The sequence below is a fragment of the Manis javanica genome, chromosome 7, assembly GCF_040802235.1.
Source record: "Manis javanica isolate MJ-LG chromosome 7, MJ_LKY, whole genome shotgun sequence".
In the NCBI taxonomy this organism is placed as follows: Eukaryota; Metazoa; Chordata; class Mammalia; order Pholidota; family Manidae; genus Manis; species Manis javanica.
In genome coordinates, this window is record NC_133162.1 from 32,626,317 (window position 1) to 32,653,135 (window position 26,819).

At 36.6% G+C, this 26,819-nt stretch overlaps 1 protein-coding gene across 7 annotated transcripts in view; it reads right to left on the reverse strand.

Annotated features, from left to right (window-relative positions):
• Nucleotides 1-26,819, reverse strand: part of TBC1D12 (TBC1 domain family member 12) — a 141,457-nt gene that overhangs the window by 80,513 nt on the left and 34,125 nt on the right. For 3 of the 7 annotated variants that reach the window (XM_073240655.1, XM_037015736.2, XM_073240657.1), the window contains exon 2: nt 6,316-6,439. The exons of 2 other annotated variants lie outside the window; for them this stretch is intronic. In XM_073240655.1, the coding sequence (XP_073096756.1) occupies nt 6,316-6,439 (124 nt within the window). Of the gene's footprint in view, nt 1-2,951; nt 2,989-6,315; nt 6,440-26,819 lie in introns of all 7 variants that reach the window. 2 more of the 7 variants (XM_037015738.2, XM_073240656.1) reach the window with 1 other exon arrangement.

The following is a 26,819-nucleotide window of genomic DNA, read 5'->3' on the forward strand; positions in this document are numbered from 1 at the left end:
CACTGAAGTTGTCAGAGACAGACTAAGAAACTATACCATGTTAAAGGATATGAAGGCCAAGCTTGAAATTTCAGCAGGCAACTGTAAACTGTAAAAGTGATATAACAGATCTGAAAAGAACCAACTAGAAGCACAAGAACTGAAAAACACAAAGCTAATATTAAGAACCCAACGCATGGGGCTGAGGGAATCTATATTCTTAACAGATCCTTGCCAGGTAATCCATTGTGTTTGGGAAGCAGCATCATAGACTATTACAATAAATGTTAATCTCCTTGTCTACAAACCCACACTTTTCAATGTAGCTTCTATAATGCCTCCAAAATTCCTTTTCTAATATATGAATTTGATGTCTCAGTACCTTACCTAAAAATATTCTGGATAAAACTCAACTCTCTAACCTTGTGGCTAATGATCCTTCACCATCTACTCTATATCCCTGATACACTGGTCTACTAATTAAACAAGTCTTGTGTATTCCTGTTTGCTCGTTTGATTTCCTCTGTGTGGAAAGCCTTTCCCCATGTTGTCTTCCTGGTCAACTCCTACTACACTTCAGGGCAAGACTCGCATGTCATCTCTGAGCAGAATCAAACATTCATCTGTAGTCTTACAGTTTCTTCACTACTCTACTATAGCACTCACCACACTAGATAAGAACTGTAATTAATTTTATATAACCTCCACCTCTCCTGCAATAGTTATACTGGAACAATTCAAAAGCTAAGTCTCATATTTATTTATATTCCAAGAACCAGACTACCCATTCTATTGTATTATACAGTCAGTATGTTGAATAAACTGTGCATTCATGAAAATGAGAGCCAGATAACCTTAGGAGCCTGGTATCAATTCAAGAACGTTGTCCTTCAATTTCTGCTAGAGAAAAGGCTTAGTGTTTGCTAATTTGAGGTCACACAGTGACCTCAGACAGAGGCTTGATATTCTATCACACTCTGATGCCTTAGGATCCACCAGAAAGAAAGTGTAGTAGTAGGGAAATGTGGGAAAAGATAAGTCTTTGACTTGTTCACCATGTAAGAACTTGTTTGTTATGCTTCAGAAGATTGGAGACTGTTGAGAATTAGACTTGGGGTTGATTAATGATTGCGCATTGAGTCCCCTATGCAGAATTTTATTGTTAACAACCATTTGATCAATAAATATGAGAGAGGCCCTCTCAAAAAAAAAAAAAGATAAGTCTTTGAATAGCTTCTTTAAGAAGTAAAAATACAGATACTGGTGAGAAGAAAGAATAGAAAAGGAGCTTCTCTTCTAAAGACAATATTAAAATCAAGATAGTCTGATATATACACTGACTCAGCTTTGAGTTTCAGTGGACGATTAGAACACTCCTCCTAAAAGGGTTAATGTTAAACAAACACTAGAAAGTAAATCCTCCTATTTCTATATGCCATCAACAGTTCGTAGACAGCCAGAATTATGTTTCAGAAATGGAAGAAACTCCCCATGTGCCCATCTCCACCACCTCAAGGCTGTGGCTGCCCAAGAGGCAGAGGCTCTCTTACACAGCTGATCCTAGAGCTAGAGAAATCTTCATGCCTGGAATACAGAGTTAAGCCAGTCATGACGCCTTTACTGATTCTAAATTTTATTCTAGAATCTGTGAATTGGAAGATAAAACCCATTCCATAATTCAGGCTTACCTGAAATCTTGTAAAGCATTTCATGACCTTCTGACATTATAGGAGTACCTTAGTAAACTTCATTTTGACAATGTTATTAGCACAATTTTGTTTGTTAGTCTAATTTGAAGCCATAAGTCTGATACAAAGATAGAATAAATACAATATTTAATATAGCTGATACTCAAGATGTATCTATGGAATCAAATACCAGGTAGTCAGAATATTTTCAAACAGCAACTACTTTCCAAGTCTGTCTCTGATTATAGGAAAAAAATTTCCTGCAAAGCCTACCCTGTTCAATTTGTGAGAATTTATTATTTTGTTCTTTTGGTTTTCTTTAACTAGTTTAAGCCTCTGTCTTAAGGCTCTGACTTCTCCCCTCTCCCAGAAGCACAGATCATTATTTATAAATAAAGAACATATATGCAGCTAGAAAGGTAGTTATTCACTACCTTTTCAAGGTGACAATACTAATTAGGTAAGTAGAAGTGAAAATAAAACATGCAAGGCTCTCACAATTTTAAGGACTTTTCAAAAGTAAATTCTGGACATACTCCAGTCCCTCCAAAATTTAACAAAAAAGAAGGAACTAGGTAATTTTTTGCAATACTCAATTTTTACCAAGGTATCTATCTGTATTTAAGCATCAAATCAATGAACTGTCTAAAAATGTTCTAATGCTATATAACACCAACAAAGTTAATAATCAGAAAAGCTCTAGCACTTTCAAAATGTTATATATTTAATTATTGCTCATAAAGCACATGTATTCTATTCCTTCCCATAATGTTACTGTTCCTGCAGTAAAAAATTCAAAAGGAAAAGCTTAACTGAGGAGAGGGACCTATTCTTCTTTTAGACAATATGAAGTGTTCATAATGAAATCAATGTTTTAAAACTTTTTTCTTTACTTGTCAAAAGTTATGTGAAAGTGATTCAACCACTCAAATAAAATTTCACTCAGAAAAAAGATGCAGGTGATAAGAAACCTGAAACATCATCTAAGTGATGGTCCCATTTTCTCATTAAAGATGGTAATATAAAAAAGTATCTAGCAAAAAAGATCACTTTCTACCAAAAGATTGTCAATTTGACACAAATAGAGTATATTCAATCTAGTACACAATCATGTTATGACTGTATATAACGTGGCTTATTTATAGTAGTTTGGAATTCATAAGACTAAGTAAGTAACTGAATTCCAACTTTGGCCTACTAATTTAGAAAAACCAAAAACTTAGGTCAACTGAACTACAATGTAACTTAGTATTATTAATAGATACAATTTTTAACATGGCTCACCAACTTGTTCAAAAGGCCACAAGCAGGAATTTCACACCTGCAAGAGAACACATATGATAATCCTCATAAAATAATACTATAAATATTCATGTGATTTGTGAGTTGATTGTCAAGTTAAATGCCAAACTTGATCAGTTTGACTTTGCTATTATCCTAAAATGATTTTTATGTTTCTTTATTGTTAGCATGGAAAGCCACTAAACTGATCAGACTTTAATAAAATTTACTGTAAGAATAAAATTCTTGAAAAATATTCAACCTACACGTAGCCTTCACTTATGAATTTCATGTCTCTCTGAAAAGCCTACAGTTGCAAAACATGTAAAGTCAAGGAAGGCAAAATAAAAAATAAAAAAAATATATATATATAGTGACACTCTGTTCTTGTAATAAATTATAAAAACATATGTAACAATATGTATGTAAAAAACATTCATTCACATGTAAAAATTATGTTTTCTCCAGAATAAAAATGAATTTAAGAGGCCTAAAAATGTGAATGGAAAGTGCAAATGCCTATATTTTATATTTCATATAGAGAACATAATCATGTGTTATTTGTGTAATTAACAATAGAGAAAAAAGTTTGTAGATCAAACCCTACTTTCCTATAATCTTATAGATGTTTTCCCACTAAAAAAATATTTTAGCCCAATTACATAATCATCATGATACTTAAGAATATCACAACTCCTTTCTCAATATCTGCTCTAAAAATTATTATACTATTTAAATAATACTACTACTCTAATCTCCTAATAAAACTTAATGTTTGCCACTCAAAAAGCAAGTGAGGCATCTTTAGAAAGCTCAAAGGAATTGATTTTCTCTCAGTACTTTCAGCATTGCCTTACTTTTTCAGTTTTAACACTGGAATTACTAGCTACCTTCACTTTCTACACCCTAAATAGCTCAAGGCCCTATCCTAAAACATGACTGATGTGTCCTAACACTCTTCACAGCTTTACTGGTAATATCTTTATTTTTTATTTCTGATTCTAAACATATAGCATCCATCTGAAAGGAGTATGTAGTAAAAGATCTCAAGTAGAGTTTTATATTGATAATGTTTTACAGAGTTTAAAACTCAGGACAGTGAAAAAATGTTTTCAAGCAGGAACAGAAACACAAAGTTGTAAATTTACTGTTACTAATAAAAGAAAATCATATCCATCTTAAAAGTGGCAATTGTAGGGAGGAGGACAGCAAAGTTAGATGGGTGTAGTAGCAGACAAAGAAGTAGGGAAAGAGGAAGTAGAAAGGGAGAGGCAAAACCATGTTCTATCACATGGTGAAAGAGATACACATTTTAAGGGTGGAGAAAGATCAGAGGAACAATAACTTCACTGTCCATTACACCTCCCAGAAGACAAAGAGAAACATGAAAAAGGCACCAAAATACACAGTAGTACCTACCATTACTGGAAAGCTAAAAAATTAAAAAGTAGTAGCTGGAAGAAATCATCACCTGTTAAAGGCCAGAAAAGGGGCTAAAGAGAACAGCAACTGCATTTTTAACTCTACTCCTTCTTCCCATATGAAAATAAGAGTTGTTCTTTTCCTGACCACTCACTAAATTTCCCCACTATATATATATAAATAGTATGTGAGGCCTTGGCTTTCCAAAATGAATATAGCAGATTAAAGGCATATAGCATTATCAGTAAAAATAATTATCGAACCAGTAATTTATTTAAAGATCTATCACAGAATATTGGTTTACATGAAGATATAAAAGTGTATGCACATGCACATTTAAGGTAAACTACCAGTCAACAATACAAACCTGCAAGAGCAAGACCACTGTTTTGCCTCTAGAGGGCGAACTTAGTCTTCTGGAAAACTAGACAAAAGAAGTTACTTTCAGACTTAACAAAAAAAGTTAAAATGTAAGATATTGAGATAGCAGAGATTCCCAAACTTTCTTGGTTAACCTGCCTTTAGCATATTGGTAATTTTTTCATGACTCCCATTAAACCAACAGAAATATCTAATCATTCTGCTTATTAAGTAATTATATCCAACAGTTGTAAAGGACTTACATCCTAACTTAGTAGCCATTTGAAAAAAATAATACAAATTGATAGAAAAAGTTTTATTTTATTCTTAAATAACCACAATTAATCAGCATTCAGGTATGTACACTTATTGTGCACTGTGCAACTTCACAAGATTTGAAATCAGATTGGATACCGTCACCCTCTTTTCCTGTCCCACACTGATTTTTGCAAAGTATCTGATTTTTATCACAGCAACCTCAGAAAAACCAGATTCCCAAAGATATGATGTCACAAAAAAGAATACAGTGCCATTTAATGTTGAAATTATATACTCCCTCAAATCTGCACTGTATCCTACAGACGTGGAATTATCACTGAGCTTGCCACAGTTCCCCTATGCATTAGCCACAGCACATGGGGTGCCTAGACACACAGCTTGGGAATCACAGCACAGTAGTTTTAAGTCCCAGCAGCTATATAAACTAGTCAACATTTTAATTACTTCAAATAAAATTAACTATAAAAATGTTTTTGAAGGTCTAAAAATTACTTTATTACAGGGGGAACCAGTTTTTCTTTTGAGCAATAAAAGGAACACAAATTTTTAAAGCAGGATATTTCTTCCAATTTTCATGATGACTACTGCCTTACTGTGATTATTCCGATAAATTACAACTGGGAAGGAGAGATATAGGAAATTTATTACATATCTTTTTCTCAGCAACAACTTCTCTGAACTTAAAAATGCTGCAAACTGATCCAGTATCACTGATCTCCTATACTAAGGAGCACAAGTTCAACAGTCAAATAAGATCTGAAATCTTAAAAACTCAAGAATATGTACATTAATATAGATATTAGAATTGGCTCCTAAATTACTAGAAACAGATTATATACCCACCCCACAAAGTCATGCCCACAAAGCCTTTGGTTTAGGCAGAACATTGGAAAAATAACCAAGGAAAGAGATCAACTTCCATTATCTACTCAGCTTGTTTTTTACTCTTTCATCAGTTCACAGCCACTTATATCCACAAAATATGTACCATTGGCAAATGCTACCATGTTCAGTTAGAAGTCAAAGTATGTGGTGAGAATGGTTAGCTAAGAAAAAAAATGAGAGGAAAAAAGCTATCCAAGGAATAACTGGGAAAGAAAATCAATGTTCTACCACTTTAAAGAATTTTCACAACCATAAAAGATAGTTTCAAATATGTGTATGCTATATTTTAAGCTTACTAAAAATATCTATAGTCCCAAAATTTTATATGTAGAAAATATGAATAAAAGTGGAATGTGGTTAATTATCAAGAAAAGAATATATGATAAGCTAAGAAAAATGACATTGCTATATGAGTACGTACCTGCTGGATGATTTTGGAAGCTTTCTGAAGATTCTCTCTGGGAGGGACTTTACCAAATAATTTCCAACCAGGAGCACTATGAACAACTGATCTGAGTTCCTTTGTCCTTTTTGGAAAAAGGCTTCTGAAACACAGAAAAGTTACATGAATTGTGTTTTTTGGTAACCAGGCAACTTATTAGTAATAACTTTTTAAAGTATGCTTATTCCCAAGAAAAATACAAAAATCTTTTAAATAAAATTATTTCTACTACCTGTACTACTGACTATTAGACTAACAAGACTCAATTAAGAATACCTGGCTTATATGGAAATAATAAAAGAATCATCAACAGAGATATTAGGAAGATAAGCAAATTGGGAGAAAAATGACAACTGTAAATAAGATGTAAATATTTGCTTTGAACCACCTACAGAGTATCCTACAATTGACTATTCATGTACTTGACAACAAAAGCCAAGAATTTGAGAATAAAAAAGTTAAAGAGAACTTTTATATAAAACAGAGGTGAAGTAACAATCTTTTGTGGAAATACTATTTAATTATTTTCAGTAATAATCTTTCATTGTTTATAATAAAAGGGCATCTACTGATTCTCCATTGCTACAATATATGTACACATAAACTTTTTCCTAGAACAGGTATGTATAAGAAAACTTACTGCAAAAGAATGAATATATAACCAAGGAAGAAAATAACTTCTCACTAAAAATCTAGGGGGGGTGGGGAAGAAACCTGCACAAGGATCAATAATTTTACCTATTATCTCCAAACTCTTACCAGCCAAATTAAGTATCTACTGCACATTCAGGCATGATATTCAGAATATGTATTCATTAATTTAGCTTGACCAGGGCACCCTCAGAAAGGTATTAATGCATCCAACTGAGTACTAACTCTTCATATAGGCTGCGATATAAATGATCATTATGAAAAATTTACATTTTCATATACAGTTACAGTTACACATTATCTGAAGCCCCAACCAAGTACTTGGCAGATCTACACTCAAAATATCAATATGCTTGTTTAAAAGAACACTGTGTTAGGAAGGTATGTTTTTAATGTATAATGTCAAGGCTATTCTTCAAATTCACAAAGGTACCACTGGACTCCTACAAAAGAATGTGGGCTACTCAATAATAAATTACAGAAACACTCTCATTTCCTTGAGTGGGCAATGTAAATAAACTGATGACTGTGTAGAGTCATTTCTCTTCAGGATATTCTAGAAGTTTCATCTCAGAGAACACAAATAATGACTCAATTCTCTACTTTGTAAGATCTCTAGATTGGAATCTTCCAATGATGATTATGTAGAGGACTAGCATATTTATAACAAATAATTCCAAGCATGATAGAATGGAGTAGTAATTTAAACAATATTTGACATCTTGTGTGCCACTTACCAACTTATTGCCTTGTAGCTCCATCATATTCACCCTGTAATATATGCTTTGTGAACAGAATTTCTATGAATGCTTCTCCTTTAAAGTTCACATGAAACTCTAAAGCTTTGAGGGCACTAAAAGGGACTTTGCAGGAGAAACTCCTGTAGTGTCCATCTCCTGTAGAGTGTGTTAGTGCTATACATGTGGATATCTAGTAGACAAGGACATCCAACAGATATGATTCTTCTCACTCATGTGCCCAGAACATGTAGTCCCTCAGCAAACCTGTAGCTTCAAAGAACTCAGTCTGGATATGGCTTTTCCATAGCTCTCTTGACATGGAAAATGGCACCCAAATGCCACCACTAACACAATTCCCTCCACAAGTACCACTGAGTTCACCTGCACCCCTTGGACAGTTCTCACCAAGTCATGCTTCCCCTATAAGCCCCCATGTGGCTTGCCTATACTCTAAAGATTTGCCATCCAGCCATGCTAACACAGAGAATCTTTGATACCAAGCTTTATGCAAATAATTCTTCATTGTAACATTCAAAGCATGATCCATTAAAAAAAAAAAAAGGTAAGCTGGGGTTAATCAAATTTAAAACATTTGCACTTCAAAATACAGCACTGCTGTAAAATGGAGTAGGAAGACCTAGAGGTCAGTCCCTCCACTAAAGTAAAAATTTAGCTGTTAAGAGCAACTAGAATCATCCACTTTAGAACTCTAGAACCTTATAAGACACTTACAACACCCAGGGGAGGATGTTGATCTCCTGCAAGTGAATGGCATGTGTGAATTACCATCCCACATTCCTCAGCCCTTCACTCCCTCAGCACTGGAGATAGCAGTCCATGTTCCTAGATTTGACTGGTGAAAGCAGGGATAGTGAATGAAATGTCCTTCTGAAATTTGGGGTTGTGGATTTTGGTTGGTGGCAGTGCCCTGAGCAATAAGCAAAAACACTTGTATCACTTTCAGATTTCTCTGCAGCACCAACTTCCAATGATGGTATCTACTGGAACATTAAGAGATAAAACTTTTTGCCCCTTTTTTCGTTCCAGTCATTTAAGGAAATCTTTGTCAGGTCACCAGCTGACTACAGAAATGACGGAAAAGACACTTGTGACCCACACAAAACAGGATGACTGACATACTTTGCAAAAATAGTTTGCAAATATCTCAGATAACTCCGGCCCTAAACAAACAAAAAATCAGAATCACTGAGAAGTGAGATAACAGATTTACAGAGATACCACATTATAATGCTCAGAATGTCAAAGTAGCAACAAACAAAATCTTACAATATATACAAAGAAAAAGACAAGTATGAACCCTTCACAGGAAGAGAATTTAACAAAAACCATGCCTGAAGAAGCTTAGACAATGGAATTATTAGTCAAAGATGTTGAATCAACTGTCTTGAGCATGCTCAATGAGTTAAAGGAAGGGGGTGTATGAACAAAATAAGATTATCAGTAAAGAGACAGAATCATGAAAAGGAATCAAACAGAAATTCTGGAGCTTAGAAGTAGAATAACTAAATTGAAAAATTCCCTGAAGAAACAAAAGCAAAAATGAGTGGGACTATATCAACTTAAAAAGCTTCTGCACAGCAAACAACACCATCAGCAGAACAAAAAGGCATCGTACAGTATGAATATATGTGTAAGTGACATATCCAACAGGGGATTAACATTTAAAATACATAAAGAACTCACACACCACAACACCCAAAAAGCAAATAATCCAATTAACAAATGGGCAGAGGATATGAAGAGACAGTTCTCCAAAGAAGAAATTCAGATGCCCAACAGACACATGAAAAGATGCTCCACATCACTAATCATCAGGGAAATGCAAATTAAAACCACCATGAGATATCACCTCACACCATTAAGGATAGCCAGCATCGAAAAGACTAAGAACAACAAATGCTGGCGAGGATGTGGAGAAAGGGGAACCCTCCTACACTGCTGGTGGGATTGTAAGGTAGTTCAACCATTGTGGAAAGCAATATGGAGGTTCCTCAAAAAACTAAAACTAGAAATACCATTTGACCCAGGAATCCCACTCCTTGGAAGTTACCCAAAGGATACAACTTCTCAGATTCAAAAAGACATATGCACCCCTATGTTTATCGCAGCACTTATATCGCAGCACAATAGCCAACATATGGAAGCAACCTAAGTGTCATCAGTAGATGAATGGATAAAGAAGATGTGGTACATAAACACAATGAATACTATTCAGCCATAAGAAAGAAACAAATCCTACCATTTGCAACAACAGATGGTTCTAGAGGATATTATGCTCAGTGAAATAAGCAAGGCAGCAACTTTTTCCTGGACACATCTCCTCGGGCAAGAGAAACAAAAGCAAAAATGAACAAGTGGGATTACATCAAACTAAAAACCTTTTGTACAGTGTAGGACACCATTAGTAGAACAAAAAAGGCATCCTACAGTATGGGAGATTCTATTCATAAACAACTTATCTGATAAGAGGTTAACATCCAAAATACATAAAGAGATTTTTACCTAAATTTTCTTCTAAGAGTTTTATGGTTTCATAACTTACATTCAGGTCTTTGATCCATTTCAAATTTACTTTTGAGTATGGAGTTAGACAATAATCCAGTTTCATTCTCTTGCATATGGTTGTCCAGTTTAGCCTACACAGTTGTTGAAGAGGCTGTCATTCCCCATTATATATCCATGGCTCCTTTATTGTATATTAACTGACCACATATGTGTGGGTTTATAACTGGACTCTTTATTTTGTTCCACTGATCTGTGGGTCTGTTCTTGTGCCAGTACCAAGTTGTCTTGATTATTGTGGCTTTGTAGTAGAGCTTGAAATTGGGAAGCATAATCCCCCGAGATTTGTTCTTCCTTCTCAGGATTGCTTTGGCTATTTGGGGTCTTTTGTGATTCCATAGGAATTTTCAAACTATTGGTACTAGTTAATTGAAGAATGCTCCTGGTATTTTGATAGGGATTGCATTGAATCTGTAGATTGCTTTAGGAATGATGGTCATTTTGACAATAGTAATTCTCCCTATCTATGAGCACGGGATGTATTTCCATTTATTGGTGTCTCCTTTAATTTCTCTCATGAGCATCTTGAGATATTCACATTATAGAGGTACCAGAAGAAGAAGAGAGAGAAAGGGATAGAAAGTGTTTTTGAGAAGGTAATTGCATCTCTGGAATAAATCCCACTTGATCATGATGGATGATCTTTCAATGTATTTTTGAATTCAGTTTGTTAATATTTTGTTGAGGATTTTTTCATCTATTTTGTGTGAATGTGTGTGTGGTGTCTTTGTCTGGTTTTGGCATTAGAGTGATGGTGGCTTCATAGAAGTAGTCCCTCCTCTTCCACTTTTTGGAAAACTTTAAGGAGGATGGGTATTAGGTCTTCTCTAAATGTCTGATAAAATTCAGCAGTGAAGTCATTTGGTCTAGGGTTTTGTTCTCAGGCAGTGTTTTGATTACCAATTCAATTTCATTGCTGGTAATTAGTCTGTCCAGATTTTCTGTTTGAATCTGGGTCAGGCATGGAAAGTTATATTTTTCTGGGAAGTTGTTCATTTCTTCAAGGTTATCCAATTTGTTAGCATGTAATTTTTCATAGTATTCTCTAATAATTCTTTGTATTTCTGTGGTGTCACCTTTCTCATTTCTGACTCTGTTTATGTGTGTAGACTACTTTTTCTTGATAAGTCTGGCTACGGGTTTATCTATTTTGCTTATTTTCTCAAAGAACCAGCTCCTGGTTTCTTGATTCTTTCTATTGTATTATTCTCCTCAATTTTATTTATTTTTGCTCTGATCTTTATTATGTCACTCCTTCTACTGACGGTTGGCCTCAGTTCTTCTCTTTCTAGTTTTATTAATTGTGAGTTTAGACTGTTCATTTGTGATTGTTCTTCTTGAGGCAAGCCTGTACTGCAATATACTTTCCTCTTAGAACTGCCTTCACTGCATCCCATAGGTTTTGTGGTGTTGAGTTGTTGTTTTCATTTGTCTTCATATATTGCTTGATCAGTTTTTATTTAATTATGATCCATTGATTATTAAGGAGCAGGTTGTTAAGCCTCCATGTGTTTGTGGCTTTTTTGTTTTCTTTGCATAATTTATTTCTAGTTTCATGCCTGTGTGGTCTGAGAAGCTGGTTGGCATAATTTCAGTCTTTGTGAATTTACTGAGGCTCTTCTTGTGATCTATTGTATGGTCTATTCTGGAAAACACTGCATGTGCACTTGAGAAGAATGTGTCTCCTGCTGCTTTTGGTTGGAGTGTTCAACAGATGTTTGTTAGGTCCATCTGTTTTAATGTGTTGTTCAGTGCCTCTGTCTCCTTACTTATTTTCTGTCTGGTTTATCTGTCTTTTGGAGTAAGTGGTGTGTAAAGTCTCCTAAAATGAATGCATTGCATTCTATTTCCCCCTTTAATTCTGTCAGTATTTGTTTCATATATTTAAGTGATCCTATTCTAGATGCATAAGTATTTATAATGGTTATATCCTCTTGTTGGATTGACCCCTTTATCATTGTGTAATGTCCTTCGTTGCCTCTTGTTATATCTTTGTTTTGAAATCTATTTTGTCTGATATAAGTACTGCAACACCTGCTTTTTTCTCCCTTTTATTTGCAAGAAATACCTTTTTCCATCCCTTCACTTTTAGTCTGTGTATGTCTTTGGGTTTGAGGTGAGTCTCTTGTAGGCAGCCCATAGATGGGTCTTGTTTTTTTATCCATTCTGTAACTCTGTGTCTTTTGACTGGTGCATTCAGTCCATTTACATTTAGGGTGATTATTGAGAGATATGTACTTATTGCCATTGCAGGCTTTGGATTCGTGGTTACCAAAGGTTCAAGGGCAGCTTCCTTGTTATTTGTCTATCTTAACTTGCCTATTATGCTATTTCAAATACAATCAAAAGGTTCTTTTTTTTCCTCCCTTCTTCTTCCTCCTCCACTCTTTATATATTAGGTGTCATATTCTCTACTCTTTGTGCATCCCTTGACTTGCTTTGTGGGTAGTTGATTTAATTTTCCACTTGCTTAATAATTAATTGGTCTGCTTCCTTCACTGTGATTTTTTTTTTCCTCTGGGGACAGCTATTTAGCCTTAGGAGCACTTCCATTTATAGCACTCCCTTCAAAATACACTGTAGAGAGGGTTTCAGGGAGGTAAATTCCCTCAACTTTTGCTTATCTGGAAATTGTTTAATCCCTGCTTCAAACTTAAATGATAATCTTGCTGGGTGAGGTATTCTTGGTAGGAGGCTCTTCTGTTTCACTGCATTAAATATATCATGCCATACTTTTCTGGCCTGTAAGGTTTCTGCTGGGAAGTCTGATGACAGCCTGATGGGCTTTCCTTTATACATGATCTTTTTTCTCTGTCTGGCTGCTTTTAATACTCTCTCCTTGTCCTTGATCTTTGGCATTTTAATTATTACACATCTTGGTGTTGCTTTCCTAGGGTCCCTTGTGTTGGGAGATCTCTCCACTTCCATGACAGGAGAGAATATTTCCTTCCCCAAATTGGGTAACTTTTCAGCAATTATTCAAAGACATTTTCTATCCCTTTTTCTCTGTCTTCTTCTGGAACCCCTATAATGCAAATATTGTTCTGTTTGGATTGGTCATACAGTTCTCCCAGTATTCTTTCACTTCCAGAGATCCTTTTTCTCTCTGTGCCTCAGTTTCTTTTTTTTCTGTTCTCTTATTTCTGTTTCATTTATCATCTCCTCTATCTCAGCTAATCTACTTTTAAATCCCTCTATTGAATGTTTAATTTCAGATACTGTATTTTTCAAAGTTTCTTTTTCTTGAAGTTTTCCCTGAGATCTTGAATATTTTTCTATAGCTCCATGAGCATTTTTGATTTTTATTTTGAAGTCTTTATCAAGAAGATTGGTGATTTCAGTTTCACTTAGTCCTCTTTCTGATGTCTGCTGAATTTTTTCTTTCCATAAATTTTTTTTTGCCATTTTATACTTCTAGTGATTACTATGGAATATAACTGTGTAGGTGGAGCCCTCTACTGCCCAGAAGCTCTACTCTCTGGAGCTGCCCAGCACCTGGAGCAACAGTGGGGGTCACTGGCACCTGCCCAGGAGGAAAGAGCTCTTTCCTGCTTCCCGGCTGCAGTGCCTGCCTCTACTTCCAGGTTCAGTGGGCTGAATGCACAGGTAGGAGCCTCTGTATTATGCCCCTGTTGCTACCATAGGCGGACCCACCCTCTGGCTGGCCTGGTGAAATGGCAGGACCACAGGTTGTGGACTAGTGCCTGCTGGCAGGAAGGAGCAACAAGCTGTGTATTGCAGTGACGGGCCTGAGAGCTGCATTGCCAGCCAGGGGGATGGAGCGTATGAGGCTCCTGGATGTTCCCAATCTGCTGGGAACGTCCAGGATGATTTTGTCTACCTGCCCTTTTTCTTGAACAGCAAGTTTGGTGCAGTCTTTGCCCCTTTAGCACCCCTCCGCTGTTGGGAAGTTTTTAAAGTGCCTACCTTTCTTTTGTCCCAGAGCAGCTGGTTGTGCATACCTGTTCTCTACAAACAGCTAGAATCTCAGTCTCTCCAAGCATTCTGCCTGTCTTTGCTTTCCAACCCCACTAATGTCCAGAGCACTATGTAATGTGGGTTTGTGCTCCCGGAGCATATCTCCAGGGCTGGGTGTTTAGCAGCTCTGGGTTTCCACTTCCTCCCTGCTCCATTTCTCTTCCTCCTACCTGTAACCTGGGGTAGGGGGAGGGATTGGGTCCTGCCAGATTGTGGCTCTGCAACTTAACCCTTTTCTGTGATATCTTCTCTTTTCCCCAGATGTAGGTAATCTTTTCTGCTGTCTTTCAGTCACTCTATCAGGATTAGTTGCATTTACTGTATTTTCATTTTATAGTGGTTTTGGAAGGAGATTTCTGCCTCACCTCTCATGCCAACATATTTTTCCCCGCCTTGGGATCTACAATGTATTAATACCTGATTTTTCATTAGAAACCATGGAGGTGAGAAAGCAGTGGGATGACATATTTAAAGCCCTGAGGAAAAGTAAGATTACTATATGCAGCAAATAAATCCTTCAATAATTAAGGAGAAATGAAGACATTTCTAGATAAGCAAAAGTTGAAGGAGCTCATTACTAACAGATCTGACCAATAAAATTTTAAAGGGAGCTCTTCAGACTGAAGTGAAAAGATATTAAGCAGTAACTCAAAGCCCTGAGAAGAAATAGAGAAGACTGGTAAAACTAACTACATAGGTAAACATCAATACCAGTATTATTTACTTTTGGCTTGTAGCTCCACACTTTTCCTGTATAATTAAAAAGGGAAATGCATGAAACATTATCTGCAAATATATGTTAATGGGCACAGAACATATAAATGTGTGATCTCTGATAGTAAGAATATAAATGAGAAGGGACAGAGATGTCCAGTAGCAGAGTGTTTATACACAAATGAAACAAATTTGGTATTAGCCAAACAAGGTTGTTAAAGATGTTAACTGTAAAGACATCTGAGAAAAGAAGATAGTGGCCTAGAAAAATTTTGAACACACCTTCTCCCACCTTCACATTGGATGTAAACCTACACACAGACACTTCATCATGAGAAGAACTGAAGACTGACTAAACACCTTCTGCACAACAAGAGAAAGACCTCACTTAACAAAACAATAGCAGCTTGAGAGGAGCCAAGATGGAGGGGTGAGTAGGGCAGCAGAAATATCCTTCCAAAACCATATATATTTTTGAAAACGTAACAAATACAACTACTCCTAGAAGAGAGACCACAGGATACAGTGCAACAGCCAGGCTACATCTACATCTGCAAGAACTCAGCATCTCATGAAGGGGATAAGATACAAGCTGCGGCCCAGTAGGACCCAAGCACTCCCCCCACCCCAGCTCCCCAGTGGGAGGAAAGGAGTCGGAGCGGGGAGGGAGTGAAAGCCCAGGACTGCTAAACAACCAGCTCTAGTAATCCACACCAGGAGTGCAGACACACACTGCATGGTGTGCTGGATATCAGAGAAAAGGAAAAGTAAAATATACAAGGGGGTCCCCACAACCAGCTCCCCTGGGACAAAAGAAAAGTGAGTGCTTTTTGAAAGTCTTAAAGCTGGATGGAAGCGTACCAGCACACTCAGCCCAGCAGGTGAGAATTCCAGGAACTCCAGGAGAGGCCCCTGACACAGCGGCCCAGACGCTGGAGAGCGGCCACGCGTACCCTCAGTGGCGGTGGAGCAGCCACACATGCACGTGGCAGCAGTCGAGCAACTGGGGAGCGGCTGCGCGTGACCACGGTGGCAGCGGAGCAACCTGGGAGCAACTGCGCCACCAGCAGCTGCCAAGAAATTCCTCCCAGCATGCAGCAGCCCTAGCCAGACCCAAAGGCCACTGCCGGCACACAGCTGCCCAGCACAGGCAGAAGAAACAGGAGCAAGGCACGAAGGGGCGCCACTCTGGCAGGAGTGCACACCCGGTCTGCCTGCCACTCCCCGCAGGGCTCTGGGCTACCCTGATAGCAACCCCACCCACGGCAGCTTAGGGGATTAACCTAGAGTCTCTCCCAGGAGTGCGGGTAACCGAAACAGGCAGCAGAGAAGGGCAAGGTGACCAGCAAACAGGAAAAGTACTTTGTTGTCCCTGACACACGTGCTACCTGCCTATAGGTACCTCTATTGCCATGAAAAGGCAGAGGAATTTGATCCAGTCCAGAATTAGCCAGACAACCCCTGAGATAGGGCCTGGGGAGATAGATTTAACCAATCTTCCTGAAAAAGAATTCAAAATGAAGGTCATAACCATGCTGATGGACCTGCAGAGAAATATGCAAGCACTAAAGGAACAAGTAGGGAGGGAGAATACAGAAATAAAAAAATCCCTGGAAGGATTTAAGAGCAGACTGGATGAGGTGCAAGAGGCCGTTAATGGACTAGAAATCAGAGAACAGGAATACAAAGAAGCTGAGGCAGAGAGAGATAAAAGGATCTCCAGGAATGAAAGAATATTAAGAGAACTGTGTGACCAATCCAAACGTAACAATAGTCACATTATTGGAGTACCAGAAGAAGAAGAGAGAGAAAAAGGGATAGGAAGTGCCTTTGAAGAAATAATTGCTGAAAAATTCCCCAAACTGGGGGAGTAAATAGTCTCTGAGACCATGGAGGCCAACAAAACTCTCAACACAAGAGATCCAGGAGGACAACACCAAGACATATAATAATTAAAATGGCAAAGACAAAGACAAGGACAGAGTATTAAAGGCAGCCAGGGAGAGAAAAAAGTTCATCTACAAAGGAAAACATATCGGGCTATCATCAGACTTCTCAACAGAAACCTTACAGACCAGAAGAGAATGGCATGATATATTTAATGCAATGAAACAGATGGGCCTTGAACCAAGAATTCGGTATCCAGCACGATTCTCATTTAAATATGGAGGAGGGATTAAACAATTCCCAGACAAACAATAGTTGAGGGAATTTACCTCCCACAAACCACCTCTACAGGATATTTTAAAGGGACTGCTCTAGATGGAAGCACTTCTAAGGCTAGATATATGTCACCAGAAAAAATAAAATCACAGCAAAGAAAGGAGACCAACCAAACACTAACTAAAGGCAAAAAATAAAATCACCTACTCACAAAAGCAGTCAAAGGAAACACAAAAGGGTACAGAATAAAACATATAACATATAAAAAATGGAGGAGGAGGAATAAGAAGGGAGAGAAAAAAAGAATCATCAGACTGTGTTTATAATAGCTTAATAAGAGAGTTAAGTTAGACGGCAAGACAGTAAAGAAGCTACCCTGGAACCTTTGGTAACCACGAATCTAAAGCCTGCAATGGCAATAAGTACATATCTCTCAATAATCACCCTTAATGTAAACAGACTGAATGTACCAATCAAAAGAAACAGAGTAACAGAATGGATAAAAAAGCAAGACCCATCTATACGCTACTTACAAGAGACTCACCTCAAACCCAAAGACATACACAGACTAAAAGTGAAGGGATGGAAAAAGATACTTCATGCAAACAATAGGGAGAAAAAAACAGGTGTAGCAGTACTGGTATCAGACAAAATAGACTTCAAAACAAAGAAAGTAACAAGAGATAATGAAGGACATTACATAATGATAAAGGGCTCAGTCCAACAAGAGGATATAAGCACTATAAATATATATGCACCCAATACAGGAACACCAACATATGTGAAACAAATACTAACAGAATTAAAGGAGAAATTGAATGCAATGCATTCGTTCTTGGAGACTTCAACACACCACTCACTCCAAAGAACAGATCCACCAGACAGAAAATAAGTAAGGACACAGAGGCACTGAACAACACACAAGAACAGATGGACTTAACAGACATCTACAGAACTCTACACCCAAAAGCAGGATACACATTCTTCTTAAGTGCACATGGAACATTATCCAGAATAGACCACAAACAAGGCCACAAAAAGAGCCTCAGTAAATTCAAAAAGATTGAAATTCTACCAACCAACTTCTCAGACCACAAAGGCAAATTGTACAAGAGAAACAAAAATGCTCATGAACACATGGAGTATTAACAACATGGTCCTAAATAATCAACGGATCAACGACCAAATTAAACAGTGATCAAGCAATATATGGAGACTACTGACACTGACAGCATAAAGCCCCAAGTTCTGTGGGACGCAGCGAAAGCAGTTCTAAGAGGAAAGTATACAGCAATCCAGGCCTATCTAAAGAAGGAAGAACATTCCAAAATGAATAGTCTAAAGTCACAATGATTGAAACAGGAAAAAGAAGAACAAATGAGGCCCAAAGTCAGCAGATGGAGGGATATAATAAAGATGAGAGAAGAAATAAATAAAATTGAGAACATAAAAAACAATAGAAAAAGTCAATAAAACCAAGAGCTGGTTGTTTGGAAAAATAAAAAAAATAGATAAACCCCTAGCCAGACTTATTAAGAGAAAAAGAGAATCTACAAACATCAACAATAAGAAATGAGAAAGGAAAAATCATGATGGACCCCACAGAAGTACAAAGAATTATTAGAGAGTACTATGAAAATCTATATGCTAACAAGCTGGAAAACCTAGAAGAAATGGACAACTTCCTAGAGAAACACAACCTTCCAAGACTGACCAAGGAAGAAACAGAAACTCTAAACAGACCAATTACCAGCAAAAAAATTGAGTATGTAATCAAAAAACTACCCAAGAACAAAATCCCTGGTCCAGATGGATTCGCTGCTGAATTTTATCATACATATAGAGAAGACATAATGCCCATTCTCCTTAAAGTTTTCCAAAAAGTAGAAAAGGAGAGAATACTTCTCAACTCATTCTATGAGGCCAGCAATAACCTAATACCAAAACCAGGCAAAGACATCACAAAAAAGAAAATTACAGACCAATATCATTGATGAGCATAGATGCAAAAATAGTCAACAAAATATTAGCAAACCGAATTCAAAAATACATAAAGATGATCATACAACATGATCAAGTGGGAATCATCTCAGGGATGCAATGATGGTACAACATTCGAAAATCTATTAACGTCATCCACCACATCAACAAAAAGGACAGAAACCACATGATCATCTCTACAAATGCTGAAAAAGCATTCTACAAAATTCAACATCCATTCATGATAAAAACTTTCAACAAAATGGGTATACAGGGCACATACCTCAACATAATAAAGGCCATATATGACAAAACCACAGCCAACAACATACTTAACAGTGAGAAGCTGAAAGCTTTTCTTCTAAGATCAGGAACAAGACAGGGATGCCCACTCTCCCAACTATTATTCAATATTGTACTGGAGGTCCTAGCCATGACAATTAGACAAAACAAAGAAATACAAGGAATCCAGATTGGTAAAGAAGAAGTCAAAGTGTCACAATTTACAGATGACATGATATTGTACATAAAAAACCCTAAAGACTCCATTCCAAAACTACTAGAATTAATATCTGAATGCAGCTAAGTTGCAGGATACAAAATTAATTCACAGAAATCTGTTGCTTTCCTATAGACTAACGACAAATTAAAGAAAGAGAAATCAGGAGAACAATTCCATTCACAATTGCATCAAAAAGAAAAAAATACCTAGGAATAAACCAAACCAAGGAAGTGAAAGACCTATAGCCTGAAAACTACAAGACACTCTTAAGAGAAATTAAAGAGGTCACTAACAAATGGAAACTCCATGCTCTTGGCTAGGAAGAATTAATAAGGTCAAAATGGCCATCCTGCCTAAAGCAATCTACAGATTCAATGTAATGCCTACCAAATACCAACAACATTCTTCAATGAACTAGAACAAATCATTTTAAAATTCATATGGAACCACAAAAGATCCCGAATAGCCAAGGAAATCCTGAGAAGGAAGATTAAAGCAGGGGGCATCTCACTTCCCAACTTCAAGCTCTACTACAAAGCCACAGTAATCAAGACAATTTGGTACTGGCACAAGAACAGAGCCACCGACCAGTAGAACAGAATAGAGACTCCAAACATTAACCCAAACATATATCAATTAATATATGATAAAGGCACCATGGACATACAATGGGGAAATGACAGCCTATGTAACAGCTGGTGTTGGGAAAACTGGACAGGTACATGGAAGAGAATGAAACTGGATCATTGTATAACCCCATACACAAAAGTAAATTCGAAATGGATCAAAGACCTGAATATAAGTCATGAAACCATAAAACTCTTAGAAAAAAACATAGGCAAAAATCTCTTGGACATAAACATGAGTGACTTCTTCATGAACATATCTCCTGAGCAAGGGAAACAAAAGCAAAAATTAACAAGTAGCACTATATCAAGCTGAAAGGCTTCTGTACAGCAAAGGATACCACCAATAGAACAAAAAGGCATCCTACAGTATGGGAGAATATATACATAAATGACAGATCCGATAAAGGGTTGACATACAATATATAAAGAGCTCATGCCCCTCAACAAACAAAAAGTAAATAATCCAATTAAAAAATGGGCAGATGATATGAAGAGACAGTTCTCCAAAGAAAAAATTCAGATGGCTGACAGACACATGGAAAGATGCTCCACATCCCTAGTCATCAGAGAAATGCAAATTAAAACCACAATGAGATATCACCTCACACCAGTAAGGATTGCCACCATCCAAAAGACAAACAATAACAAGTGTTGGCGAGATTGTGGAGAAAGGGGAACCCTCTTACACTGCTGGTGGGAATGTAAACTAGTTCAACCATTGTGGAAAGCAGTATGGAGGTTCCTCAAAAAGCTCAAAATAGAAATACCATTTGACCCAGGAATTCCACTTCTAGGAATTTACCCTAAGAATACAGCAGCCCAGTTTGAATAGCACAGATGCACCCCTATGTTTATTTCAGCACTATCTACAATAGCCAAGAAATGGAAGCAACCTAAGTGTCCATCAGTAGATGAATGGATAAAGAAGATATGGTACATATACACAATGGAATATTATTCAGCCATAAGAAGAAAACAAATCCTGCCATTTGTAACAACACAGATGGAGCTAGAGGGTATTATGCTCAGTGAAATAAGCCAGGTGGAGAAAGAAAAATACCAAATGATTTCAGTCATATGTGGAGTCTAAGAACAAAGAAAAAAATGAGGGAACAAAACAACAGCAGAATCAAAGAACCCAAGAATGGATTAACAGTTACCAAGGGAAAGGGACTGGGGAGGACAGGTGGGAAGGGCGGCATAAGGGGGAGAAAAACAAAGGGAGCATTACAATTAGCATGTATAATGTAGTGGGGGAGGCACCAGGAGGGTTGTGCAACACAGAGAAGAGAAGTAGTGATTCTACAGCATCTTAGTATGCTGATGTACAATGATGGGGTATGTGTGGGAGACTTGGTGATGGGAGGAGTCTAGGAAACATAATGTTCCTCATGTAATTATAGATTAATGGTACCAAAAAAAAAAAAACATTAAAGAATCCACTCCAAAACTACTATATCTAATATCTGAATTCAGCAAAGTTGCAGCATACAAAATTAATACACAGAAAGATGTGGCATTCCTATACACTAACAATGAAGTAGCAGAGAGAAAAGTTAGGAAAACAATTTCACTCACAATTGCAGAAAAAAGAATAAAATACCTAGGAATAAACCTAACCAAGGAAGTGAAAGATCTATACTCTGAAAACTATAAGACACTCTTAAGAGAAATTAAAGAAGATACCAATAAATGGAAACTCATCCCATGCTCTGGCTAGGAAGAATTAATATTGTTAAAATGGCCATCCTGCCTAAAGCAATCTATAGATTCAATGCAATTCTGTCAAAATACCAATAGCATTCTTCAACAAACTAGAGAAAATCATTCTAAAATGCATATGGAACCACAAAGGACCTCAAATAGCCAAGGCAATTTGGAGAAGGAAGAATGAAGCTGGGGACTTACGCTCCCCAACTTCAAGCTCTACTACAAAGCCACAGTAATCAAGACAATGTGGTACTAGCACAAGAACAGACCCATAGACTAGTGGAACAGACAAGAGAGCCCTGATATAAACCCAAGCATATATGGTCAATTAATATAAGATAAAGGAGCCATGGATATACAATGGGGAAATGACAGCCTCCTCAACAGCTGGTGTTGCAAAACTGGACAGACATGCAAGAGAATGAAACTGGATTATTGTTTAACCCCATACACAAAAGTAAACTCAAAATGGATTTAAGACTTGAATGTAAGTCATGAAACCATAAAACTCTTAGAAGACAACATAGGCAAACATCTCCTGAATATAAGCATGAGCAACTTCTTTCTGAATGCCTCTCCTCAAGCAAGGGAAACAAAACCAAAAATGAACTGATGGGATTACATCAAACTAAAAAGTTTCTGTACAGCAAAGGACACCATCAACAGAACAAAAAGGCATCCTACAGTATGGGAGAATATATTTCTAAATGACATATCCAACAAGGAGTTAACATCCAAAATATATAAAGAACTTACAAGCCTCAACACCCAAGAAGCAAATAACCCAATTAACAAATGGGCAGAGGATATGAAGAGACAGTTCTCCAAAGGAGAAATTCAGATGCCCAACAGACACATGAAAAGATGCTCCACATCACTAATCATCAGGGAAATGCAAATTAAAACCACCATGAGATATCACCTCACACCAGTTAGGATGGCCAGCATCGAAAACACTAAGAACAATAAATGCTGGCGAGTATGCAGAGAAAGGGGAACCCTCCTACACTGCTGGTGGGACTGTAAGCTAGTTCAACCATTGTGGAAAGCAATATTGAGGTTCGTCAAAAAACTAAAAATAGAAATATCATCGGACCCAGGAATTCCACTCCTAGGAATTTACCCAAAGAATGTAATTTCTCAGATTCAAAAAGACATATGCACCCCTATGTTTACTGCAGCACTATTTACAATAGCCAAGATAGATATGGAAGCAACCTAAGTGTCCATCAGTAGATGAATGGATAAAAATGTGGTACATATACACAGTGGAATACTATTCAGCCATAAGAAAGAAACAAATTCTACTACTTGCAACAACATGGATGGAGCTGGAGGATATTATGCTTAGTGAAATCAGCCAGGAGGAGAAAGACAAGTACCAAATGATTTCCTTCATTTGTGGAGTATAACACCAAAACAAAACTGAAGGAACAAAACAGCAACTGATTCACGGAGTCCAAGAAGGGACTACCAGTTACCAAAGGGAAGGTGTGGGGGAGGGCGGGTGGGGAGCGAGGTAGAAGGGAACTGAGTGAAGTTATGATTGGCACACATGGTATGTGTTGGGATCACGGGGAAGACAGTGTAGCACATAGAAGGCAATAGTGACTCTGTGGCATCTTACTACAGTATCAGGCAGTGACTGCAATGGGGTTTGGGGCAGACACGGTAACATGGGTGAATGTAGTAACCACATTATTTATTCATGTGAAACCTTCATAAGAGTGTATATTAATAATACCTTATTAAAAAAGAATAAAATAGAATAGAAAACTTTCAAAGAAAATCTGATAGAGTGAAATCTATCAAACATTTAAAGAATAATACCAATCTTTCTCAAGCTCTTCTAAAGAGAAAAACCTAAAGGGAACACTTTCTAATTTATTCTGTGAAGCCAGCATCTCCCTAAGACAAATCCAGAAAAAGACACTACAAGAAAAGAAAACTACACATGCATACCCCCTCAAGAATAGAGACACAAAAATCTTCAACAGAATACTAATACACAGAATTCAGCAGCTACTGTAAGGATTGTACATCATGACCAAGTGGGACTTATTCCTGGAAGGTGAGGGTGGCTCAATATACTAAAACCAATCAAGGTAATTCACCATAGTAATAAATAAGTAATAGATAAAACAACATGATTATCTGAACTAATGTGAAAGAAACATCTGACAAAATCTGACACTCTTTCATGACAAAAGCACTCAATAAACCAGGAAAAGAAGAGGAAATAACTCAACATACTAAAGACCATATATGATATACCCACAGCTAGAGTTATATTCAAGAGTGAAAGACTGAAAGCTTTTCCCCTAAGATCAAGAACACAGCGGGTATGTCAACTTTTGCAAATTCTATTCAACCTAGTAAGTCAGAGCAATTAGGCAAGACTAACAGGCAGTCAAACTGGAAAGATGAATTTATTGCCGTCTATGATCCTATAGGCAGAAAATCCTAAGGAACCCATATTTTAAAAACAAAAAGCCAATTTGTGAATTCAGCAAAATTGCAGGATACAAAATCAACACTTAAAATAGAGTTGTTTCTGTATATTAGCATGAATAACCCAAAAAGGAAATCAAGAAAAAAATACCATTTCAGTAGCATCAAACAGAATTAAATACTTAGGCATAAATTTAACCCATGATATAAAGATTAGTACACCAAATCCAAAAGACATTGCAAAAAGAAATTAAATAAGCCTTAAAAAAAAGAAATTAAATAAGGCTTAAATAAGCATCCCATGTTCATGGACTGGGGAAGACTTTACATTGTAAGATGACACTGCTATTCAAAGCAATATACAAATTCAATGCAATCCCTACCAAAATCCCAACAGCATTTTTTGCAAAACAGAAAAACATCCAGAAATTCACACAGAATATCAAGGCATCTCATATAGTCAAAACAACCTTTAAAAAGAAGAAAATATCTGGAGTACTCAAAACTTATTACTAAGCTACAGTAATCAAAACAGTGGGATACTTGTATGAGAAGAGATACACAGAGCAATGGAATAAAATAGCTCCAAAATAAACTCTTACGAATATGGTCAATCGATTGTCAATAAGGGTGCCAAGACCACTGACTGAGGAAAGGGTAGTCTTTATAAGAGACTGTGCTGAGAAAACTGGATATACACATGCAAAAGGATTAATTTGGGTACTTATTCTTACACTATACATGAAAATGAACTCAAAATGCATTAAGACCTAAATTTAAGAGCTAAAACTACATAACTCTTGGGGGAGAATAGGGGCAACTCTTCATGATCTTGGATTTGGCAATGGGTTTCATAGGTATGATACCAAAAGCACAAGCAACAAAAGAAAAAGGAAACAGATAAATTGGACTTGATCAAAATTAAAAACTTGTGTGCATCAAAGGACATTAGAAGAGTGAAAAGACAACTCACAGAATGAGAGAAAAGATTTGCAAATCATGTTTAATAAGGATCTAGTATCCAAAATATCTAGAGAGCAGCTACAACTAAAAAAAAAATTCTTAAAAATGTGCAAAGGACTTGAGTAGGTATTTCTGCAAAGGAGTTCTACAAATGAATATTAAACACATGAAAAGATACTCAATATTCATTAGGAAAAAGCAAATCAAAACCACAATTAGATGTGAATCACATCCATTAGGGTGGCTATTATAATTGTTCAAAAAGCAAAACAAAAGTGTTGCAAGGATGTAGAAAAACCAGAATGCTGGTGGGCATGTAAAACGGTGCAGCAGTTGTGAAAAATATTGTTGGTGGGAATGTTAAATGGTGCAGTTACTTTGGAAAATAATTCGGTAGTTTTTTAGAAGTTAAACATATAACCCAACAATTCCACTCCTAGGTGTCTACTCAAGAGAAATGAAAACATAGTCCGCACAAGGCTTGCCGAGGAATGTTAATAGCAGCTTTATTCATAATAGCCAAAATGTGCACACAAGCTAAATATCCATCAACTGTTGAATGTACAAACAAAATGTGATGTATCCATGCAATTAAACAGTGTTTAGCAATAAAAAGGACTGGGAAGACTGATACAATCTACAACATGGATAAACTCCAAAATATTATGCTCAAGGAAAGAAGTCAAATGTATAAGACCACATGTTGTATAATTCTATTTATATGAACTGTGCAGAAAAGGTTAATCTATAGAGACAGAAAGTAGATTAGTGGTTGCCTGTGGGTGGGACTGGGAATTGACTGAAGATGGGCACAAAGGATCTCAGTGTGATGACTACACAACTATATAAATTTACTAAATATCATTGAATTGTACACTTAATGGGTGAATTTTATGGCATGAAAACTGTACTTCAACAAATCTGCTAATTAAAAACTATTAGATTAACAATCAAAGAAAAAGGATCAAAATTGCCAAAAGTTGGTCTTTTGTCAAGTTTAGTAAAACAAAACCTCCAGTGAGATCTATCAAAGAGAGAAATTAGAAATAAAAGGCATAAAATCTGATATAGCAAAAGCTGTAAAGCCAAGAAAATACTATGAACAACTCTGTCAATAATTTTGAACATTATGACAAAATGGACACATTTATGGAAAAATATAACTTACCAAAACAGACTTGGAAGAAAGAAAATATCAAGTCCCAAAACTATTTTTAAAACTGAAATAGTTAAAATCCTCCCCTGCAAAAAATCAGGCACATAAAGTTTTACATCAAAGTTCTACCAAATTTTCAAGATATGGATTGTACTAATACTGTATAAATTATTTTAAAGTATGAAAGAGAAATCAATCCCTAATCAAATTTGAGTCATTATGAACTCAATAGCAAAACCAGGTAAGAACATGAGAGAAAATTT